Below are 21,331 nucleotides of genomic sequence, written 5' to 3'. Positions count from 1 at the left end.
ACAGAATTAAGAAACCAACCAGGCAAAGTCTGCTGCCACCTTGGCCTAAGTATTCAAGAGCTGCTCTTGCTAGCAGGAAGATCTAGCCGTGCCATGTTTTCATCAAGCTATTCTTGTAGTCTACCCGATCCAACATCTCTTCCTGGCTGATCTGCTTGTCAACTCACCATCCAGCTCTACCCAAATACATAAACACAATGAAACATCTTCCTTTCTGTGCACTCTTTGTCCCAGCTACCTGGGTCTCCAGCACAATCATAGTTACAAGGAGTACAGACCTGACCAGTTTCTTCCACTGTCATTCAACAGCTGCTTAGATAGTAGCTGATGCTTGAGTAGCCAATTAATTACTTCAGAAGCTAAAAGCATCAGGCAAAAATCAAAGATATTAGTTTAGTCCTAAAACTAAATCTCATCTAATGGCACAGGTTTGTTGGCAAAGACCTGTGAAAAAGAGCACAGTTCATATGTCACATCAACCACCAGTGACAGCAACAAAGCATTCAAGATAGTCCACAACGGCCAGAAGCATAACAGAGAAATACATCTTTTCTGCTAGTGTGGTGAGGGAACAAGACTGACAGCAGAATACCAAGGGCTGGAGTCTGATGACTTCCACAGCAATCCTCTTTTCAGCTGTCATTGGTACTTTAATACCAGTCATCTTCCTGAGCTTGGCATGGGTTTCCACAAACCTACCTATGCTGTCCTGAATATGACCCTTAACGTACTTGGGTACCCCTCAAGTGCCTGTATACTAATGCCTGCAGTATGGGGTACAAACATGATGACTTAAGAGATCTGTGTGCAGTTCCAGGGCTACAATCTTACTGGGATCACAGAGACATGGTGGGATAGCTCCCATGACTGGAATGTTGCAACAGGGGGATACAGGCTGTTTAGGGAGGACAGGAAGGGAAGATGACGAGAGTTGCCCTTTGCATGAGAGAGCAGCTGGAGTGCATAGAGCTCTGCCTAGGGATGAAAGAGGAGCCAATTGGGATCTTATGGATTAGGATTAAAGGTGACATTATACTGGGTGTCTGCTATAGGCCACCCGACCAGGAAGAACAAGTGGATCATGCCCTCTACAGACAGATATGAAAACAGCCTCACATTTGCAGGCCCTGGTCCTCATGGGGGACTTTAACCACCCTGATATCTGCTGAAAGGACGGCACAGCCAGATAAAAGCAGTCCAGGAAGTTCCTGGAGTGCATTGACAATAACTTCCTGACACAACTGATACAGAGGCCAATGAGGGGAGGTGCTCTGCTGGACCTCATACTCACCAAGAAGGAGAGACTCACCGGGGATGTGAAGATCAAAGGCAGCCTTGGCTGCAGTGACCATAAGATGGTAGAGTTCAGGATCCTGGGGGCAGGAAGGAGAAGGAAAAGCAAGCTCACAACCCTGGACTTCAAGAGTGCAGACTTTGGCCTCTTCAAAGATCTGCTCAGAAGAGTCCCATGTGATAAGGACCTGAAGGGAAGAGGGTCCTAGAAAGCTGGATAATATTCAAGGATCACCTCCTCCAAGCTCAGGAGAGCTCCATCCCAATGAATATTGTCAGGCAAAAATGTCAGGAGGCCTGCATGGATGAACAAGGAGCTCCTGGAAAAAAATCAAACACAAAAAGGAAGCATACAGAAGGTGGAAGCAAGGAACAGGTAATGTAGGAGGAATACAGAAACAATGTCCAAGCATCCAGGGATGTAGTTAGGAAAGCTAAAGCCCAAATGGAATTGAATCTGGCCAGGGATGTCAAAGGCAACAAGAAGGGCTTCTAGAAGTACATAGATGACACAAGAAAGACTAGGGAAAATGTGGGCCCATTGCTCAACGAGGCGGGGGATGTGGTTACACAGGACACGGAAAAGGATGCAGTACTGAATGCCACCTTTGCCTCAGTCTTTACTAGCAAGACTGGCCTTCAGGAATCCCAGGTCCCAGAAACCAGGAGGAAATGCTTGAACAAGGAACATGTACCCTTGGTGGAAAAGGATCAGGTCAGGGAATACTTGAGCAAACTAGGCATACATAAGTCCAGGGGACCTGACGGGATGCACCTGTGAGTGCTGAGGGAGCTGGCAGATGTCATTGCAAGGCCACTCTCAACAATCTTTGATCCATCATGGCGACTGGCAGAAGTGCCAGAGGACTGGAGGAAAGCAAATGCCTCTCCTATCTTCAAGAAGGGCAAGAAGGAGGACCCAGGGAACTACAGGCCAGTCAGCCTCACCTCAGTCCCTGGGAAGGTGATGGAGCAGCTAATCCTGGAAATCATTCTTCAGGTACATGAACAACAAGAGAATCATCAGTAGTAGTCAGCATAGCTTCACCAAGGGGAAGTCACACTTGACAAACTTGATATACTTATCTGACTAAACGACCGGCCTGATAGATGAGAAGAGAGCAGTGGACATTTTCTACCAGTACTTCAGTAAGGCCTTTGACGCTGTATCCCATAAGATCATCATAGACAAGCTGCTGATGTACAGGCTGGATGAGCAGTAAGGTGGATCAAAAAACTGACTGACCGGGCCCAGAGGGTGAGGATCAGTGGCACGAAGTCCAATTGGAGGCCAGTGACTAATGGTGTACGCCAGGGGTCAATATTGGGTCCAGTCCTGTTTAACATTTCATTAGTGATCTGGATGATGGGACAGAGTGTACCCTCAGCAAGTTTGCTGATGACACAAAACTGGGATAAGTAGCTGATATGCCAGAGGGTCATGCTGCCATCCAGAGGGACGTCAACAGGCTGGAGAAATGGGCCAACAGCAACCTCATGAAGTTCAACAAGGAGTGCAAAGTCACGCACCTGGGGAGGAACACCCCCATGTACCAATATATGCTGGGGGCCACCCAGCTGGAAAGCAGCTTGGCTGAAAAGGCCTTGGAGGTCCTGGTGAACACCAAGCTGAACATGAGCCAGCAATGTGCCCCTGCTGCAAAAAAGGCCAATGGCATCCTGGGCTGCATCAGGAGGAATGTTGCCTTTCCCTCTACTCAGCACTGGTGAGGCCAGACCTGGAATACTGTGTCCAGTTCTGGGCTCCTCAGTAGAAGAGAGACATGGACATACTGGAGAGAGTCCAAGAGCCATGAAGAAGACAAAGGGACTGGAGCATCTCTCCTATGAGGAAAGGCTAAGACAGCTGGGACTGTTCAGCCTGGAGAAGAGAAGGCTCAGGGAGATCATATTAATGTATATAAAGGGTGGGTATATATGTGTATAATGTATATGAAGGGAGGGTGAAAAGAGGACAGAGTCAGGCTCTTGTCAGTGGTGCCCAGTGACAGGACCAGAGGCAATGGACACAAACTGAAACACAGGAGGTTCCACCTGAACATCAGGAAACACTTCTTTACTGTGAGGGTGACCAAGCACTGGCACAGGTTGCACAGAGAGGTTGTGGAGTCTCTATCCTCAGAGATACTCAAAAGCCGTCTGGACACAGTACTGGACAACTGGCTCCAGGTTGAGCCTGGGAGGGTTGGACCAGATGACCTCCAGAGGTCCCGTCCAATCTCAACTATTCTGTGATTTTCTTCCATTATTGTCTTTCTGCGTTTGTACCAACCATCACTCCTGTCACAGTGCAAGGCAATGCACAAACCAGGAAGGCAAAATTTCACATTTAACCAAAGAAAACATCTTAACAATGTAACCACCTAGAACTAGTTTTATTCGTATTCTCCTTATTTCACTGTACACAGTCCATAGTGTTGAATGTGCTTTTCAGAAGTCCTGTAAACAGGTGTTTACAGGACCACAGTCCCACTGGGCAGGAGTGTTGATCTGCTCGAGGGTAGGAAGGCTCTGCAGAGGGACCTGGACAGGCTGGATCGATGGGCCAAGGCCAATTGTATGAGGTTCAACAAGGCCAAGTGCTGGGTCCTGCACTTCGGCCACAACAACCCCATGCAGCGCTACAGGCTTGGGGAAGAGTGGCTGGAAAGCTGCCTGTTGGAAAAGGACCTGGGGGTGTTGGTCGACAGCCGGCTGAACATGAGCCGGCAGTGTGCCCAGGCGGCCAAGAAGGCCAATGGCATCCTGGCCTGTATCAGAAATAGTGTGGCCAGCAGGAGTAGGGAAGTGATCGTGCCCCTCTACTCGGCACTGGTGAGGCCGCACCTCGAATACTGTGTTCAGTTTTGGGGCCCTCACTACAAGAAGGACATTGAGGTGCTGGAGCGTGTCCAGAGAAGGGCAACGAGGCTGGTGAAGGGTTTGGAGAACAAGTCTTATGAGGAGCGGCTGAGGGAACTGGGGTTGTTTAGCCTGCAGAAAAGGAGGCTCAGGGGAGACCTTATTGCGCTCTACAACTACCTGAAAGGAGGTTGTAGCAAGGTGGGTGTCGGTCTCCTCTCCCAAGTAATTAGCGATAGGACGAGAGGAAATGGCCTCAAGTTGTGCCAGGGGAGGTTTAGATTGGCCATGAGGAAAAATGTCTTTACTGAAAGAGTGGTTAAACATTGGACCAGGCTGCCCAGGGAAGTGGTTGAGTCCCCATCCCTGGAGGTATTTAAAAGACGTGTAGATGAGGCACTTAGGGACGTGGTTTAGTGGACATGGTGGTGTTGGGTTGATGGTTGGACTCGATGATCTTAGAGGTCTTTTCCAACCTTAATGATTCTATGATTCATAGTAAGTAAGAAACAGCACTTCAGATTCAAGAAACATATAGAATCCAAACTGTCACACAGTGTACAAGGTAAGCAAATGGGAAGTGCAGTGCAGGATATAGAACAACACACCCATATAGGACACCTTGGAATAAATACCATACTAAATGTTCCACCTAAAGCAACTGCAGTGTGAGCAGGAACTCATACCTAATTCAGATGAAATTTTCACTAGCAATTGATCCAGATCTGTACCAGCAGTCATGGACACACAGCTACACAGTCAGTCATCAAAAGTCCTGGTTTTAGAGCATTATTTAAAACTCATTCTGATAAAGCACATTAGGGCATTAAAGGGATCATCCTGTATTTCAGAGGAGATGCTAAAAATATCAGATCATTTTTTGTCTCCAGTTTTTATAGCTCACTAGTTATTAATAGTTTTATGTGTTAGACTGAAAACAAGACCACTGGGGGTGGGGGAATGCATTAATTCTTAAAATATAAAAATATCTGTAAAAATGGCTCAATGTTTTACCTCAGGTAGCTTCCTGTTATTTAAATATTCACTCGAGGACTGTTTATACCTTTTTTAAAGAAAAAAGTCTCATTCACAAATCACTCTCCATTAGGGAATCAAGCTCCTTCCAGTAGTACACCAAAAATTAAAGCACTTCTCACAACACTGCATTAGTTTATCATCCCTTAGCTCAAAGGGATGCTCAAAGCACAAAACTCAGTTTTATATAGAAACTTAGTAATTTTTCATGCTGTACACATACACCAAAGCAAAGCCAAAACAATGTGCCATGCACTTGGAAGCAATCAACTTAGTAAAGTATACAACAGAACAACTGAATTTAAAACTAAATCAATGACTAACATTCTGAAAAACAGTAGGAAGTTAGAACTGTGATTATTTTAACAAGATAGTCAGAAAAGCATTACTGAGATTACAAACTCTGATTTCTTAAATGCCAAAGAAGAAAAGATGAAGAGATTTGGAGATCACAAGTTTCATTTAAAAATGCAGCTTTTATTGTACAAAAAAAACCAAAAAAACCCACCAAAACCAAAAACACACAAGAAAAAAACCTTTCAAAGCAATTAACTTTTTTTTGCTAACACCCCCCCCATACTTAAAAAGTGAGATGATCATATCAGAGCAGATCTAGCATCATTATATATTGATCTTCCGGGGGAAGAAAAAAAATACTGAAAAGCTCAGGTAGGAGATACTTCATAGAGAATCCAGGGACGCTGCAAAATTAAAATGCAATAAACACAGCTTTACAGAAGATAGGTCTTGCTAATGACCATTGCCTCTAAAGTTACTCATCTGTTAGTCAACACCTGTTTTTACAGGACTTCTGAAAAGCACATTCAACACATTGCATAAAAATTGACATGGATTTGAATGGGTTAACAGAAAGTTCTCCAATAGTAATTGTAAATGGGGAATCATCTCATGGGGACATTTCTAGAACAAGTCCCACATGGATCTCTGGATCTCCTCTCATCTCAAGGTTATGTGATATTATTCTCAGCAATATGAGAGTCATAAATACACTATTGGCAGACTTCATGCATGGCAAATTAACACAAAAGTGTTCAAGATTAAATTCTACAAACTAATCTAAATATACAGTAAGTAGAGCTCAGCTGAAGATTGCTTCTAAAACATCACAGTCACAATTTTAGGAGCTAGGAGTATTTTCCACAACTACAGGATAGGGACTTTAGTCTGTAAAACGGATTCATTAAACAATTTTGCAGTGAAGGACAATACCAAAGTAATGTAAGACTACTATAAACTGGTTCCTAGTCACAAATTGAAAACTACAGAGAGCATAGATAAATCCTATAGTAAGTGTTAAACTTCCATAGGATTTTATTGTTATACATTTGTTGTTAATCAGAAGTTGTTTCTAAAACATATGCAACAACCAGAAAAAAGCAAAAAAATTGTGTGCCTCGAAACATTTTTTTGTTACTTGATTTGTTGTTGAATATTTAATACCAGCTTTGCACTATTTGTAATTTAACAATAAATCCAAACTTATTTCATGGGTATGGTGAGACTGCATTTCAGTCTGCATATGTATACCTCCTTGTACGGAAAAAATATTAGAAAGATAGAGATCACCTCAATCTACTGAAAATACCCACAACTACAGATGTTTCTGGAGGTTAATAGGGATCATTCATATGGTGCAGATGGATGAATCTGTACCAGCTGCAACAGAGAGTCTTCAAAATTGTTTTAGCGGTGGTGTTTTTCAATGCTCTAGACAATGTATACTTACTGCCACAAGGACATGCCAAATGGATGAGTCCTCTGACTGCAAGTCTGAGGGTTTCAATAAATGTCAGTTCACTGTTTACTGGAGCCAGTAAAAGAGGAAATCTCATTGGTCTAGTCTCCATTTATTGGTGAAGAAAAAAAAATACATAAATCAAAATTTCTTTCTCTAGTGGTATTTTTAAGCATGATACATGACACAATGTTCACTACAACTTCTAACACATTTGATACTATTCTATCCTCCAATCTCGGGCTACTAGTTGATTAATTAGCAAGTTAGAAATAATTAATAGCTAATTCTGAAACAGTATCCTACAGAAATTTAAAAAAAAGCACTGCTGTAACCACTAAAAATGCAGCTTATATATTTACTTGGTTTGGGGTTTTTTCCTCTACTCAAGGCAGATTCAAATCAAGAAAGTAAATATTTTTACTTCAATATTTTTCTTTGAATTTCTACTATTTTAGCAAAATTTCAACTCCAACTTTAAAATACTTAATTAAATTTCATTAAGACATTTGTTCAATGAAGACTGTTCTAGAGAGGATGACTTTGGACATCAACAATTAAATGGTTTTAGACTGACATCTTAAGCCTAAGCCTTGCCAATTCTTCCAGAATTTTGTTTTAATGGGTTCAATTATGGAGGCAAATAGAACACTGTAGTAACTGTAAATCAAATATTCCAAGCATCATCATAAATTAAATAGATTAAAAAAGAATACACACACCCTAACATGAAGGTAAAGAAGGACAACTGCAAATTTAAGAAAGTGAACTGACCATTGGGGATACCTTGCAAAAAGGCATCTTTTTTATCTGAAAGCCCTGAGACCAATCTCTGTACTGTATTCACACAAATCTAGCACTGGATCCCACACGATGCCAACCATTGGATGCTGCTCCCCATAACATCATTGCATTATTTGAATACAAAAGATTACCCAAAACAGACTAAGAGCTGTAGAAAAACAAGCAGAGATAGTAACTTGCAGAAACAGTCTTAGTAATGAAAAGCCAGTAGATAAGCTATCTTTCACCACAGACAGATGTGGAAATGGTTAAAGATCGGGCCATGTCAGTGAAGCACAACAGTTCAAATAAATGTTTCCAGGGCATACAGCTTCTCCTCCTCAATGGATGAGGAGAACACATTCAAATAACTGACTGGCTTAAGTGAAAACTCATTTCACATGAGGTCTCATAATTACTTTGTCCTTGTAAACTTAGCTGCACACCGTAAGTGCCTGTGGTTTTTTCCCTTTTCTGACTAAGAGCAAGACCACAAAATGAGTACTCCATGAAATCTTATGCAGGCAAGTTCCCTGACTAGTAACTAAGTATACCCAAGGGCTTTAGGAAAACTATCAGATAAAGATGCAAAACAACTGATTCAGAAAGAAATATGCATGTTTAGTCAAGGCTTATCTTTTGGTAAAAGTGAAAGACAGTCATGAATGACTGAACTGCAATAATTTATTCAGCACCAGGTGCTAGGAATGACTGTGCTGGGCCAACATCACAGAAAAATCTTTCCACCTCCCAGAATAAGGCAGAAAACTTACCCATGAAACTGCCTGAGCTCATAATGAGCTCAAGCCACTAGTCAGAATGCCAAGGAACTTTTGATCACTGGAAATCGGTGATCAAGCAGAAGAATGTGTAAGCCTCATACTCCTCTTTGCACAAGAAAAAAAGGGAAGACTAAAATGTTTCTGGGTTTGGTTGTAATTTGTGGAACTAAAGGGAAAAGCTGCACTGCAAGCAAGAAAAAGACCACTGTAGCAAATGAAATTACTCGTGCCTCCAAATGAAGCCTTTAATAACAGGTGAACCTTAATAAAGGAATATAGCTGAAAATAGCTCCCAAACAACCACCACGTCTGCAGTAGAGACATTTCCCTGCAGAAATTACGAAACAAAGGGACAGACAAGTTTCATTCACTGAAGAAACTTTTAAGAGACCCATGAGAAAAATTCCTTACAAAGGAGTAAAAGACGATATCAGCAAAAAACCATGAACATCTACCACGCCCTGCAAAACCCATCAGTCTTTTATCAGATGATATTTCCACACAGCATCAAAGGAGTAATAAAGGATTTGTTTTGTTTTAAACAGTCTAGCTGTATTATTCCTATTTCAGTGCAGCCCTTGAGCTGTATTAAACCTATTGCCTTGAAGACACAGGCTCTATTACAAAATCCTCAGACAAGGTATTATCATCCGTGTATACAGTCAACAGTATGCTGCCCTGTATTAGCAACAGCATAACCAGCAGATCGATAGAAGCAACTGTTCTTCTCTATTCAGCAACTTGTGAAACCATATTTGGGGTACTGGGATCCCCAAACTGGACACAGTAAGAGAGAGATGTTAACATACCAGAGCAAGCCCAGAGGAAAGCTTCGATATGGAGCATATGATGTATGAGTAGAAACTGAAAAAAATGGGTTTGTTCAGTCTTAAGTAGAAATGGCTAAGGGGAGGATTAATTTTTTTGCTGTCTTCAACTATGTAGTAGAAGTGTATAGATAAGATGAAATTGAACACTTGAAGGTACACAGAGAAAAGGACACAAGGCAATGAACACAAGGTGCAAGATCATAGAACCATAGAATAGTTTGGATTGGAAGGAACCTCTAAAGGTCATCTAGTCCAACCCCCCTGCCGTGGGCAGGGACATCTTCAACTAGACCAGGTTGCTCAGAGCCCCATCCAGCCTGACCTTGAATGTTTCCAGGGATGGAGCATCCACCACCTCTCTGGGCAACCTCTGCCAGTGTTTCACCACCCTCAGCGTAAAAAATTTCTTCCTTAGATCTAGTCTCAATCTAACCCCCTTTAGTTTAAAACCATTACCCCTTGTTCTGTCGCAACAGGCCCTGCTAAAAAGTTTGCCACCATCTTTTTTATAAGCCCCCTTTAAGTACTGATAGGCTGCAATAAGGTCTCCCCGAAGCCTTCTCTTCTCTAGGCTGAACAATCCCAACTGTCTCAGCCTGTCCTCATAGGAGAGGTGTTCCACCCCCCTGATCATTTTTGTGGCCCTCTTCTGGACCCGCTCCAACAGGTCTGTGTCTTTATTATGCTGAGGGCTCCAGAGCTGGACGCAGGAAATTACAATTACATACTACAATTTTCTCACAGTTGTCAAACACTGGAACAGGTTTCCCAGAAAGACTGCAGAACCTCCATCCCTAGAGTTACTCAAAACTCAACTGGACATGGCCGTGAGCAATCCGATCTAGTAGGATCTGCTTTCAGCAGGAGGTTGGATCAGATGACTTCCAGAGGTCCCTGTCAATCTAAATTATTCTATGATCAAACAGCAAGTCCTTAGAAATACCACAACTGCCACAGATGCCAGGAACAAAAAATATTAGCACAAAGGCTGTGCCCATATCTATGGGCTCAGCACCTGGAAGCACTGACAACCATTTATTTTGCTGATAGCATTTTCAGCTCTTTCCTCCATTTCTGCACAAGTTCAAAAAGGAGTGATATCACCCTTTCCTATTAGGAAATAATTTTCCTAATAACAGAATAGGAAATTGATATCAAATTGTGAGCTAAAACCAATGGAGATATTTCCAAGTTTCACCTAGCCTGCACAGCTGCCCTTTGGTTAGCATTGCCAGACAAGTAGTGAAGTTTTAACAAGAGAAACAGAAGACCAGAAGAGAGAAAACAGTAGCTGGTTTTTCCTCCTCAATCTCATTCCACCACTCGGGATTTCTAGTTACTGATGTCAAAGACAGACTGCATCTTCCCTGATTGCTGCACTGTTCCATAACCAGTTCTGATGAGAACTACAAAGGTCATCATGTCCAAGCTGGCCAAGTTAGACTACAATTGACTACAATATTGAGAGCCCTAAGGTACTCTTCCACCCAGTCTGGTAAAGGTTCTCTGCTGGAGTCAGACAGAAAGGAATAACCCAGAGATGAGTAAGAGATCATTTTCTGAGATCAGTTGTGTTGTCCAATGTGATTTCAGTTATGATGCTGATAGAAAATGGGAAAAGCAAAGAAAAAAATTCTCTGTCAATAATCAGATTGGCTTGGCAGTGAAATAATATCAGCAAATGCTCTCTCTTGGTCACCACTGCCTTGCTACTTTATCTTATTCTCTTCATCTTTGGACCCTTTCCATGACACAAACTTGAACCTAAATACGTGTTCTGAATAGCTGTCAGCACCAGACATCAACTGTTGAAGTCCCTTTTATCAGTACCGCTATCTACAACACTGAAAAAGAACGTATTGGTGCCAAAGATTCCTGCTCTCAGCTAGCTTCTTCAGTCTCTAACTGCAGTATACATGGGCATTTGTAACTTCCAGGGAAGATTCAGAATCACAGGCCATCTTCATTAACTAATTCAAAACCAGCAACTTCAGTTTGTATCTTTTCATTTCACATACCAGAGAAGGAGCACCAGATGAAGTACTGTCAGAAAAGTGGTCTTTCTGGAGAAGCAGCACCTGTAATCTGCTTCCATCAAATACTTGAGACTATCACATAGAAGTATCATTTAAACATTTAAATGACATTTTTAAATTTTAAACATTTAAAATATTTTCTACCATTTTACCTTGCCATCCTATCCCTCTAGGTTTTGCTTCAAAACATCCAGTCAATTAAACAGGGAAAATGAAAACCAGAAAAATAGCTGTATTCTCTAATCAGCAGTTAGAAATCAGTCTGCTTCATTTGAGCTCCTCTGACTATCAAAAGACCACCGGGGTGCTGAGGTGGTCAGCAATGTCTACATTGGTAGACATTGTAGCCATGTCTACCCCACCCCATCTTCTGGTCTTATAGAAGAGGGGAAAGGAGGCACATGAACAACCCCAACATAGTGTATGAATTCTTCTCAACCATATAAACCCTGTATTTTTATATTATGTGGAATATTATATGTCTTAGTCTCAAAACACAGAACAGTGTCTGAAAACCTGAAATTCAAATGTTTTTCCTCTCCTCTTATTCTGAAATATATGGGATAACGAAAGTTTCTATTTCCCAATGAACTAACATTCTGCGAGGCCTCTAAAAAAAAAAAAAAAAAAGTGATATACAGGTCATTATTGAGCAAATAAAAATATTTAAATATTAGACAGAAATAATTGAAGACCTTAAAGTAAGTAATTAAGATTTTTCCCTCTAAACAAATTGTCAGTATTCCAAATTGACCCAAACTTCATTTGTCACAAAATCTTCAATTTTGCTAAAAAATGCAGTAACTCTATTTTCTAATTAGCATGAAGGACAGAGGGAATGTGATAATGACCTCTTTGAGAATTCTCCCACTGCTAAGGGCTTACTTACGCAGCCATCTCCTCCCTTTGATAAGCCATGAACTGCTTGCTAGGAGGGAATTCCACTCTATTAGCCTATAAGAATGCAAATTTTCACTCAGCTTTGACATCTCAGGAAGCCATTCTGCTACATCTTCCCCCTCCCACCTTCCAGTACACTGCTGCTCCATAGAACATTTGGGAGTCCAACTCCTCCCTCTCTTTTCAGTTCCTCTGACTGTCAGGAAGAGAAACCAGGCAGGGAGCGCTCCAGTTCCCTACAACACAGTTAGAACTTTCCTCCCCTCTCCCACTGTGCCTTGTAGCTTGCTGAGGAAGAAAGTGTTCTGATGAACCAAATATCTTCACTAAAACATGTCTGTACACATAAATTATGACAGATTCCAACCATTTATGACTTAACTGCAGAATATTTTTCATGAAAAGCTGCTAACAGATAAGGTAGCTGAACTTCCATAAGCAATCTTAAGCCCTCCTCCTCTCCACACACAATCAGCTTTGTTTTAGATAAACCTATTCCACCACACACAATGGAAAGGAGCAAGCACATACTGCAATATGCAAATGGAATGAGCATACAGCAAAGGATTATTAGATGAATCATCTGCCTATAAACTTGGGGAGTGGGGTGTTATTGGGTTTTTTGCAAATCTTCCATTCTTACAACTTACATTTTTCCCCAAGAATACTGTCAGGATGCCTATTGGTTTTAAGGTAATATTTGACCTTCTTTCTCTCCATTCTACACAGTAACATTTCCAGGAGCAAATTCCTGGGAAATCAGCATCACATCTGCAAGCTGACAGGCTTAGATTACCAGTGTAAAATTTTCCTATTGCCCTTTCCTTTACCATTTTCTATATTCCCTCCCCCAGTAAGACCAGCACAGCATGGTAGCATTTCGAACGGGATCCAAGAAGTGCCATAGGCAAAGAATAAGCCCAATATTGTAGGGTTTCGATCTGTTTAAGCCGGATGAGTTCACAACACAGCTGCATACAAAATTAGGGCAGCACACCATTGAACAATAGCCGAAAAGAGCTGTAATCTCACAAACTCATGTAACTACTGAAGATTTTTGTATCGTTAAACCACAGCCTGAAAGGGCTGACTGCAGTATATACATCTGAGATAGCAAGAGAGACCACTTTAAGTGAGCGTTAATTTTTTCCTTAAGGTTGAACAGGCCGAAATAACTTATCCCAAGAATTCTTTTGGTGCATACTGTTGATTTCATTTCACTCCTGGTACAAAGAAAACCTAACAGACATCTAAATCCCAGTAGCTGAGCAGCAAGATGAAGTCAGGAAAGAAAAGTGTCATCACTAGAGGCTCTGATTCTGAACAAGGTACTGTACAAGCCTTGTTTAGTAAGAAGAGAATGTACTTCTAAGACACCCGTTGAAGAAGAAACATTTAAATAATGAAGTATGCAGCTGGAGTTTTACATTATGTAAGATGTTAATAGTTTCACTTACTTATAAAGATGTGGAAACTGCACTTTGCTTTCTAAATCATACACCAACTGCTTGTACTTAGAAGTCTACTCTAATATTGCACTAGCGTCTCATAGAACCAAGACGTCTAAATGGACCCTAGCAGCATCATTCTCTCACTTACAAGACTCTTATATCCCTTTCAGTGGGGAAACACTGACAGGCAAGAAACTCAAGAACTCCAACCCATGATATATTCCCCAATATTTTTTTTTATTTATTTGAACTGTAATAAGAATTGACAGGCACGTCAATATTGTATGAAGTGCTCTAAGTATGGGAGAAGTAGTTGCACCTTGAAAGGGTTTACAAGCTAAATAGAAGATTGTGAACAAGAAGAAGCCAAACAGCATAAAGACACCAGTCAACAAGAAACAATTCCTGCAGATTCATCAGCCAAATCAACGTGGACATTTTGTAGTAGTGACTGCAGCGAGGAGTTTTAAGCACTGAGGACGAAGAGCGAGATGGTTTTACAGGTATTTAGGTAGCACCTGATAAGCAAGGAGAAGTGCAGGAGAAAGTGTCAACGTTCCCTGGAAAAAAAGGAAAACATTGCCTAGCCAATAGACACCCAATGCAGTGAACCACCACAGAGCACCATACAGGATACCGCTTGCCTTAGCTCAGGGGTAAGGCTAAGCAGTTCTCAAAGGATCATCTAGTGAGAAAAAGCCTGACCGTCTCCCAGGAACAGCAGAAGAGCCAGCTAAGGAAAACATTTTTTTGTCTGACCCAGATTTGCAGTTACATTACACAGCTTTTCTTAAAGAAACTGTTTGTCTCCCCTCTGAAGTGGTTCTTTCAAAAGTGGAAGTTAACAAACTGTAAAACCTGTGAAGAGAGATCCCACCGACAGAAGTAAACAACAAATATTCAAACTGGTTCTTAATTTCTGTTCACACGTGCTTTATTATTAATGCAGTTACTAATGATTTAAAAGATGAATGCATCCAAGTGACTCCAGCAGGCAGTTTTGCAGTTCTTTCCTGGTTTCTGCCATTAATTTATAACATGATGAAACGGTGAGCTGCTTTTTTGCCTCACTTTTCCGGCCTGGGAAGCAAGAACAGCATTTACCTACCTCGCGATGGCAGATGAATCTTCTAGAGCATTTGAAATCAACAGAACAAAGATGCGAGATTAACACACGTTACCGCCGCCGCGACGGCCCTTGTCAGCCGCCCCGACCCTCCCTCGGCAGGGGGGGTCGCGTTTCGGCACCCGAGACGCCCCTCGCCCGGCGCCGCCCGTGCCCTCTCCCGCCGCGGTGCCCGGCGTGACAGGCCGGGGGAGGCGGGTGCGCGCCGCCGAGGCCGCCCCGCAGCGCCCGCCGGCCCCCGCCCGTTGGGCCGCGGCGCCCACCCCCACCCCCGCCCTCACACACACACACACACACCCCCCGAGGGGGCGGCCCCCGACTCACCTATCCCGGGGGCCACATAGATGAAGTAGAGGCAGGAGGAAGAGAAGGAGAAAAAGAAGATGAAGGCGAGCATGGAGCGATTGGAGACCCGCAGCACCTTCCGGAGCAGTGGCATCCTCCCTCCGCGCCGGCGGCCGGCCGCTCCGCTCAATCCCGGCGAGCCGCGGCGGCGCTTCCCAGAGGGAGGCGGCCCGCTCCTCCCATGGATCGGGCAGCGAGAGGGTGACGAGGGGACTCCGCTCGCCCCCTCCCTCCCGCCGCCTCCCCGAGAGCGGGCGGGCTGGTGGGGGCCGGCAGAGGCAGCGCCGCGGCTTGAGGAGGAGGGAGAGCGGCGGCGGCGCTTTGTGGCCGGCCCGGCTGCCCCCCTCGCGGGCAGCCGGAGGGGGCCTGCCTTCCTTAGCGCTGCGCCTCCGGGCGGGCAGAACCCGCCGCCGCGGCTCGCAGGTGGCGGCCGGAGCGGGGAGGGGCCCCTAGCGCTGCCGCGGGGCTCGGGAAATGTTCCCGCCGCTGCTCATGCCGCCGGGGGCCGCGGCCGCCCGCTCTCCCGCCTGCTGCCCCCTCACAAGCGGCGGCGGTAGCGGCAGCAGCATCCCCGCTGCCGGCGGGCAGTCACCTCCGCGCCCAGCCCAGCCCAGCCCAGCCCAGCCCCGCCGCTCCCACCTCCTCCCGCACCGGCGGGGAGCGCGCTGCAGCCGCGCGGCGCGGCCCGGCCCCGCCCCGCTGAGACCCGGCTACTGCGGCGGTTGGAGCGTGCGCGAGCCCCGGCGCGGCGGCGGCGGCGGACTGCAGAACTGCGGCGGGCGCGCGCCCGCCCCGCGCTCCGGCGGAGGGGGCCGAGGGGGCGCCGGCGGTGCCGCCGCTACACTGCGGCGGCGGCGCGCGCGCGCCGCCCTGCGCTGCGGGCCACTGGGAGGCCAGGGAGAAGCGAGCCCGCTCTCCCGATTGGCTGGTGCGTGGACGAGCGTTCGTATCACCGGGGCGGGGGGAGGGGTACGAGGCGGCCAGGCCCGGCGGGGCCGGGGTCCCCCGGGGTCCCCGCGGCCGTCACGGGAGGGCGGGGCGGGAAGAGCCGTTGGGGAGAAGCGGGCGGTGAGGGGAGAGGGGGCCCCCCTCTCCAGGCGTGCCGGTTGTGCCCGGCCGTCAGGCGGGGGATGCCTTTTCCGTGCCACGCCACCTCGGCATTTCGCGGGACACGGCGGGGAAGGGCCGGGTGCCGCGGGCGGCGGCACCGCCAGGCCTCTCGGGAACTCGGCTTACCCCGCCCGTGCCCGCTTTTCAGCGGTGGTGCTGCCCTCGCCCTCTCTTCCCCTTCCCAGTCGGTACTGCCCCGCCGCCAAGGGCAGCCACGGGCGGATCTCGTCGTACTTCAGCTGCTTTTAGTGTAGAACAGTTGGAAACGGGAGTCGGGGCTCGCAGACCCAACAGTTTCCCACAGGGCGGATTAGAAAACATTTCCTGAAAATTTGGCTACACTTGCGCTTTCAAATTTTCTGAATTCATATGTGATAATCTACACACTCCATTAGCAGTTTGCTTTCAAGCCCATCGCACGAAAAAGGTGTTTTAAAAGTCGGTAATATAAGCTTCGCGTCAAGTAGCTGTTCTTCTTTCTTTAGCAACTAACCGTGGCTACCACAAGTTGCTAGGTGATCCGGTCAAGTCAGTGATCTCTCCATTTCTCTGCAGAATGCTGTCACCGATGGGAAGATGTGTGCCAAGGGGTTGGCAGCTGGCCAGGACGTGCCTGAGATGGCAGCAGGATCCGGCTGCGTAAGAATCCAGTTCTGTATTGTTAACGTGTGTTGAGTTTATTCAGACATAGGGTAAAAAGAATGGAGGTACAGAATTGGTGTCCCCCCCTTCCCCAAATACAGTTTTGTCTCAGTCACTATACTTGCGCTATGGTTTTTATGCAATAGGCGTTATTGATAACTTCATTTTGTTTCAGTAATAATTGAGACAAATTCTTTTGTTCACCCAGCACAGCTCATGCTCAAGTAGAGCTTATCCTTTAGGCTGAGGGGATGACAAGTGCCATGTCTTCAGCTCAACAGCATTAATTTTGTTTTAATTCCTTAGACTGTTAGGTGCACTTTTATAAGACTTTCAATGCTACTGTGATGAGCTTGAGAAAACCTGCAGAATAATGTCTTAACTTAAATATATAGAGACATTTGCGGAAGAATATAAAAATGGAATTTCAGAAGATAGATGTGTCATCTGTAATTGAATCTCCAGCAGCAGGACGCTGCAGGAGCAGCAGCATGACTCACACGCAGTTGTGGTAGACGACTAGGCCCAGGTATCTGCTCTGAAAAGAATACTTGAAACACCCTCCATCTTCTTTAAATATTACTGCACAATAAGTAGATCGCTTCTTTGAATATGTCGCAATATTGCAATTTACTTATTATTGTAAGAAAAGGAAATTCCATTGAGTATACATTGCTCTTTGCTGTATTTCATCCTGCAATGGAATTTGTGCAGAAAAGTTCTTAAACAATTGTAGCTTACTCTGGAAGAAGACGATAGTTCAGAAAAACTCCCTCCTCACTCCTGTTTTCAGTCTAACCCTCCAAAAGTGAATTTTCTATGGATCAGCAAACACGAAATCAAACAAGATTTCACCAGAGCAACAACTGCAAAACCATCGTCTCCAAAGCTACAATAATCAACATATCTGTCAATCGTTCCATAAGGTCATATATTTCATCAAGTCCAACGAGTGCTGCCGTAGGAAGTACATGCGTGAAACTAAACTAACGTTCTTCCCATGTTGCAGTGGCACAATTGTGCATGAAGTTCTGTTAACAAAATCAGGGCACTGATCTGTTGGAGAAAAATAACAGCACTTTTTTGGATAAGGGAAGAGGGAGAGGTTTCATGATTTTTTCATGTGGGTCACCTCTGGAATCCATTTGAAAGAGTGACACCCCAAACCATTGTGGCTTTATAACTGCGGACACAGGGTGCTGTAAGACAACGGCAGGAAGGAGTGCCAGAAGACCCTGAAGAAAGCAAAAGTATCTTAAACTACTGTAGTCACAAGTGTGGAACCCGAGCCTGACACAAGCGTCACTGAAGCTGTGTCAGAGGTTCCACTATCCAAGGAGGCAGAAGGTGGTATTCTGCTTAAATCATTTATTAGTTGGGGGTTAAAAGAATACATGTATGAATGTGCTGTCCATATAACACCCAGTTTTACAGTCAGCCATACTAATGTAAAATCTCATGTTTTGTTCTCCAGGTCATTTACTGCTGCATCTTTATGTTATTTCTTATTGCTCATACCCAGTCTTTGAATCAGGTGTAGTAAACTATTGTTTAACTAGCTGTTTTTTCTCTTCCGTGTAATGATCTATCTTGAGCTTGTCTTTCCTCCAATTAATACTCCTGTACATATTGCCAAGTTTTACCTGGCTGCCTCCGTATTCTGTATTGTTCAGGCAGAAAGATTGTGTGACTCAGTCACAACTTTTCTTGTCATTTATCTGTTTAAAACACTTTTTATCAACAATAAAGTACTAAAGTACCACATAAATCTTGCAACTTTTGCACTGTCGTCTTTGTTTCTGCAATTTTAATCATTAACACCAACATCGTTGTGTCTTCCCTACACCCTACCTTTAAATTCCAATACAGTTACGATTATTTGCTCTCTGGTTGCTGACTGTCACTTTGTCTGCACTTTCAGCTAAGCCAGCCCACTGCCTTATTTAGGCTGTAGTTCATAGCCCATCAAGCAGAACAATTCTTTCACACTCTTTTTGCAAGAACTCTCTCCCACTCACAACACCTATTTCCCAAACAAGCCCGGTGAACTGCAGCCAAGCCACAAACCTCCCTTGGTTCCAAGCAACCCCCTGAGCCACAGGCAAAAGTACATGATCAGCTTTCTCCTCACCACAGGGAATTCCATGAAATCTTCCCCGTGGCTTGGCTTCTTAAATCTTTTGCCCTCACTGCTTTCGTTTTCTTCCTTGCCTTTTCTGTTTTCCTAAATGGTAGTAATAAAAATCGATAAATGAGTGCGACGTGGTTTCATTATTAATCCTACGTGTAGCAGTTACTTTGTTGGTATTGTTCATAAGTACCTTTGGTTTTTCATTTACTTGGATTTAGCAGCTTGATTTTTATTAATAACACTTTGTTATATAGGGCAGCAGCATTTCAGGATCCTGTACAATAATTGATATGTAAGCCTTCTTGCAAGGTCAACAAGGAGTTAAAATGCCTTGAGTTAAAAAGCTCAGGGTTAAAAGCAGGAGAACAGGCCGGACAATTCCAAGAAAATGCACAGTCTGTGTAAGATTTTTAAAGATTAAGATTTTTAAAGATTAACATAAAGATTAATTATGATTAAAGATTAAATCAAGTTGTGTTGGGGTGATCTAGACTGTAACTTAGCAAGGAAAGTTAGTGTCCTTCAATGTGGCACGCAAACACGTAAAACTCACACCAATAAATACTGAGAACTAGAGTAAAGTACTTAAGCTTTGGGTCGTGTGACCTAACCTCACTACATCAGTTATAATCCCATTATTAAATCAAATGTCAAATTGGAAATATTTTGAGAATGTTTTGGATTTTTCTGGTAGTACAACTTTGGACCTGAAACTTATTTTTAATAACTGCAGTCTCTGAGTTCTACATTCAAAAATAAGTTTGTAAGCGTGTTGTAGTTGCTACCGTAAAAGCGTATTCCCCAGCAAGAAGGGTTGTGAATCTATTTTCTTTCACAGGTGGAATGAAAAAAATGAAACATTAGGCAAGGCCTTGTTATTCTTTGCTTCCAGCATTCCTACCATTTGTTTCCCAGGCTGTGATATTTTGCAAAATCATACTCTCTTATCTTCAATTAACTTAATAGATAACAACTAGGGTTATATTTCACTCATAATTAACTTTTCTAGCTGATACTGCTCTTTTTGGTTTGAAGTAGATCCAGATGCCATTTCTTATAAAAAGCCTCAATTACTACTTTAGGAAAGATTACCTCCATGGAAAGAAAGGCAACTTTTTCTAATGCTAATCTTGAACCTGTAGATCACAAGCAGCGTCTATTCTAGAGCTAACCCATGCGACATACAGAAGAGGGAGGAAAGCCGTTAGTTTTCATGAAGAAGCTCACCCTAGGATCTCAGGTGGTTTTAACACTGCAGATAACCCAAAATAAAGTCATTTCCATCAGTAACAGTTAAAACAAAAATCAGAAAAAAATATTTTGGAGGGGGGGGTTCCTTTTGAAATTTTAATGTTAAATGTTAGAGAGCTACTTCCATTAAAATAATTTACTAGCCATTATATATTCATCTACCAATAAATATAAAAGATGCAAAACTACTCAGCCAAGTTGTAACACCCAGTTTTATAAAGTCTAGAGAGAGGAATATATAATAAACTATTACATGCCATATTAATATTTTGTGAAAGAAAATACAGCATGTGGTTAGAGGGGTTTTAAGTTTTAAAGTCAACAAATGAAGTTAAAATATTCCTATTTGAGAATTTGTTAAGAATTTTCTGCCAGCCCAAGGCCAGTTCATCGAAGCCAAAATATTGGAACATACCAGCTTAGGTGAAACTTTTCTTGGAAAATGTGTCTGAAGTTCAGAACGCCATTTCAGAGGATTTCAATCCTTATATCCCTAATTTCAGGTGAGTATCAAACAGAGAATAGGCAACAATTTGGCAATTGCAGTATGTCTGTCTGCGTACGTGTGCATCCATTCTACTACAGAACGAGAACCTCTGCAGACCCTTGTTCTGCAGGGCTGGTGTTTGGTGCCCTGTAACTTCTGTCATTTTTATACTTTGGTGAACTCTATCATGGTAAGGAAGTCTTAACTGTCTTATCTTTCTAATGATAGAGCACTTGTGTTCAATCAATTTCCCAGAGTCAGTTCAGAGCAGTTAGTAGTTTTTATCACTAACAAACTTCTGTAGTACTGAAAGGGGCAAATAAAGGGAGACACGGTAAACAAAAGAATTACTTGTCACCTTTGGATTTACAGATGAGACTTTTACTAAAATCAGTAGGAGCAGGGAGTCGACATTTCAGAGTACCATATGATCAAATAAACTGTGATCATATCATCACACATCAGCAAACTCTGTGGCTGAGTACGCCCCTCGCCTTTTCCCCCATGGCAC

General features: G+C 43.7%; 1 protein-coding gene across 1 annotated transcript in view; it reads right to left on the bottom strand.

The window, feature by feature from the left end:
- The window catches only part of B4GALT6 (beta-1,4-galactosyltransferase 6), a 36,913-nt gene extending 21,123 nt beyond the window's left edge, over nucleotides 1–15,790 (bottom strand). Inside the window, exon 1 of the mRNA XM_076329791.1 lies at nucleotides 15,179–15,790. Within this exon, the coding sequence (XP_076185906.1) occupies nucleotides 15,179–15,293 (115 nt within the window). The 5' untranslated portion in view covers nucleotides 15,294–15,790. The remainder of the gene's footprint in view (nucleotides 1–15,178) is intronic.
- Nucleotides 15,791–21,331: the final 5,541 nt, after the last annotated feature.

Source organism: Aptenodytes patagonicus, chromosome 2, assembly GCF_965638725.1.
Source record: "Aptenodytes patagonicus chromosome 2, bAptPat1.pri.cur, whole genome shotgun sequence".
In the NCBI taxonomy this organism is placed as follows: domain Eukaryota; kingdom Metazoa; phylum Chordata; class Aves; order Sphenisciformes; family Spheniscidae; genus Aptenodytes; species Aptenodytes patagonicus.
This window is presented reverse-complemented; position numbering and strand designations above follow the sequence as displayed.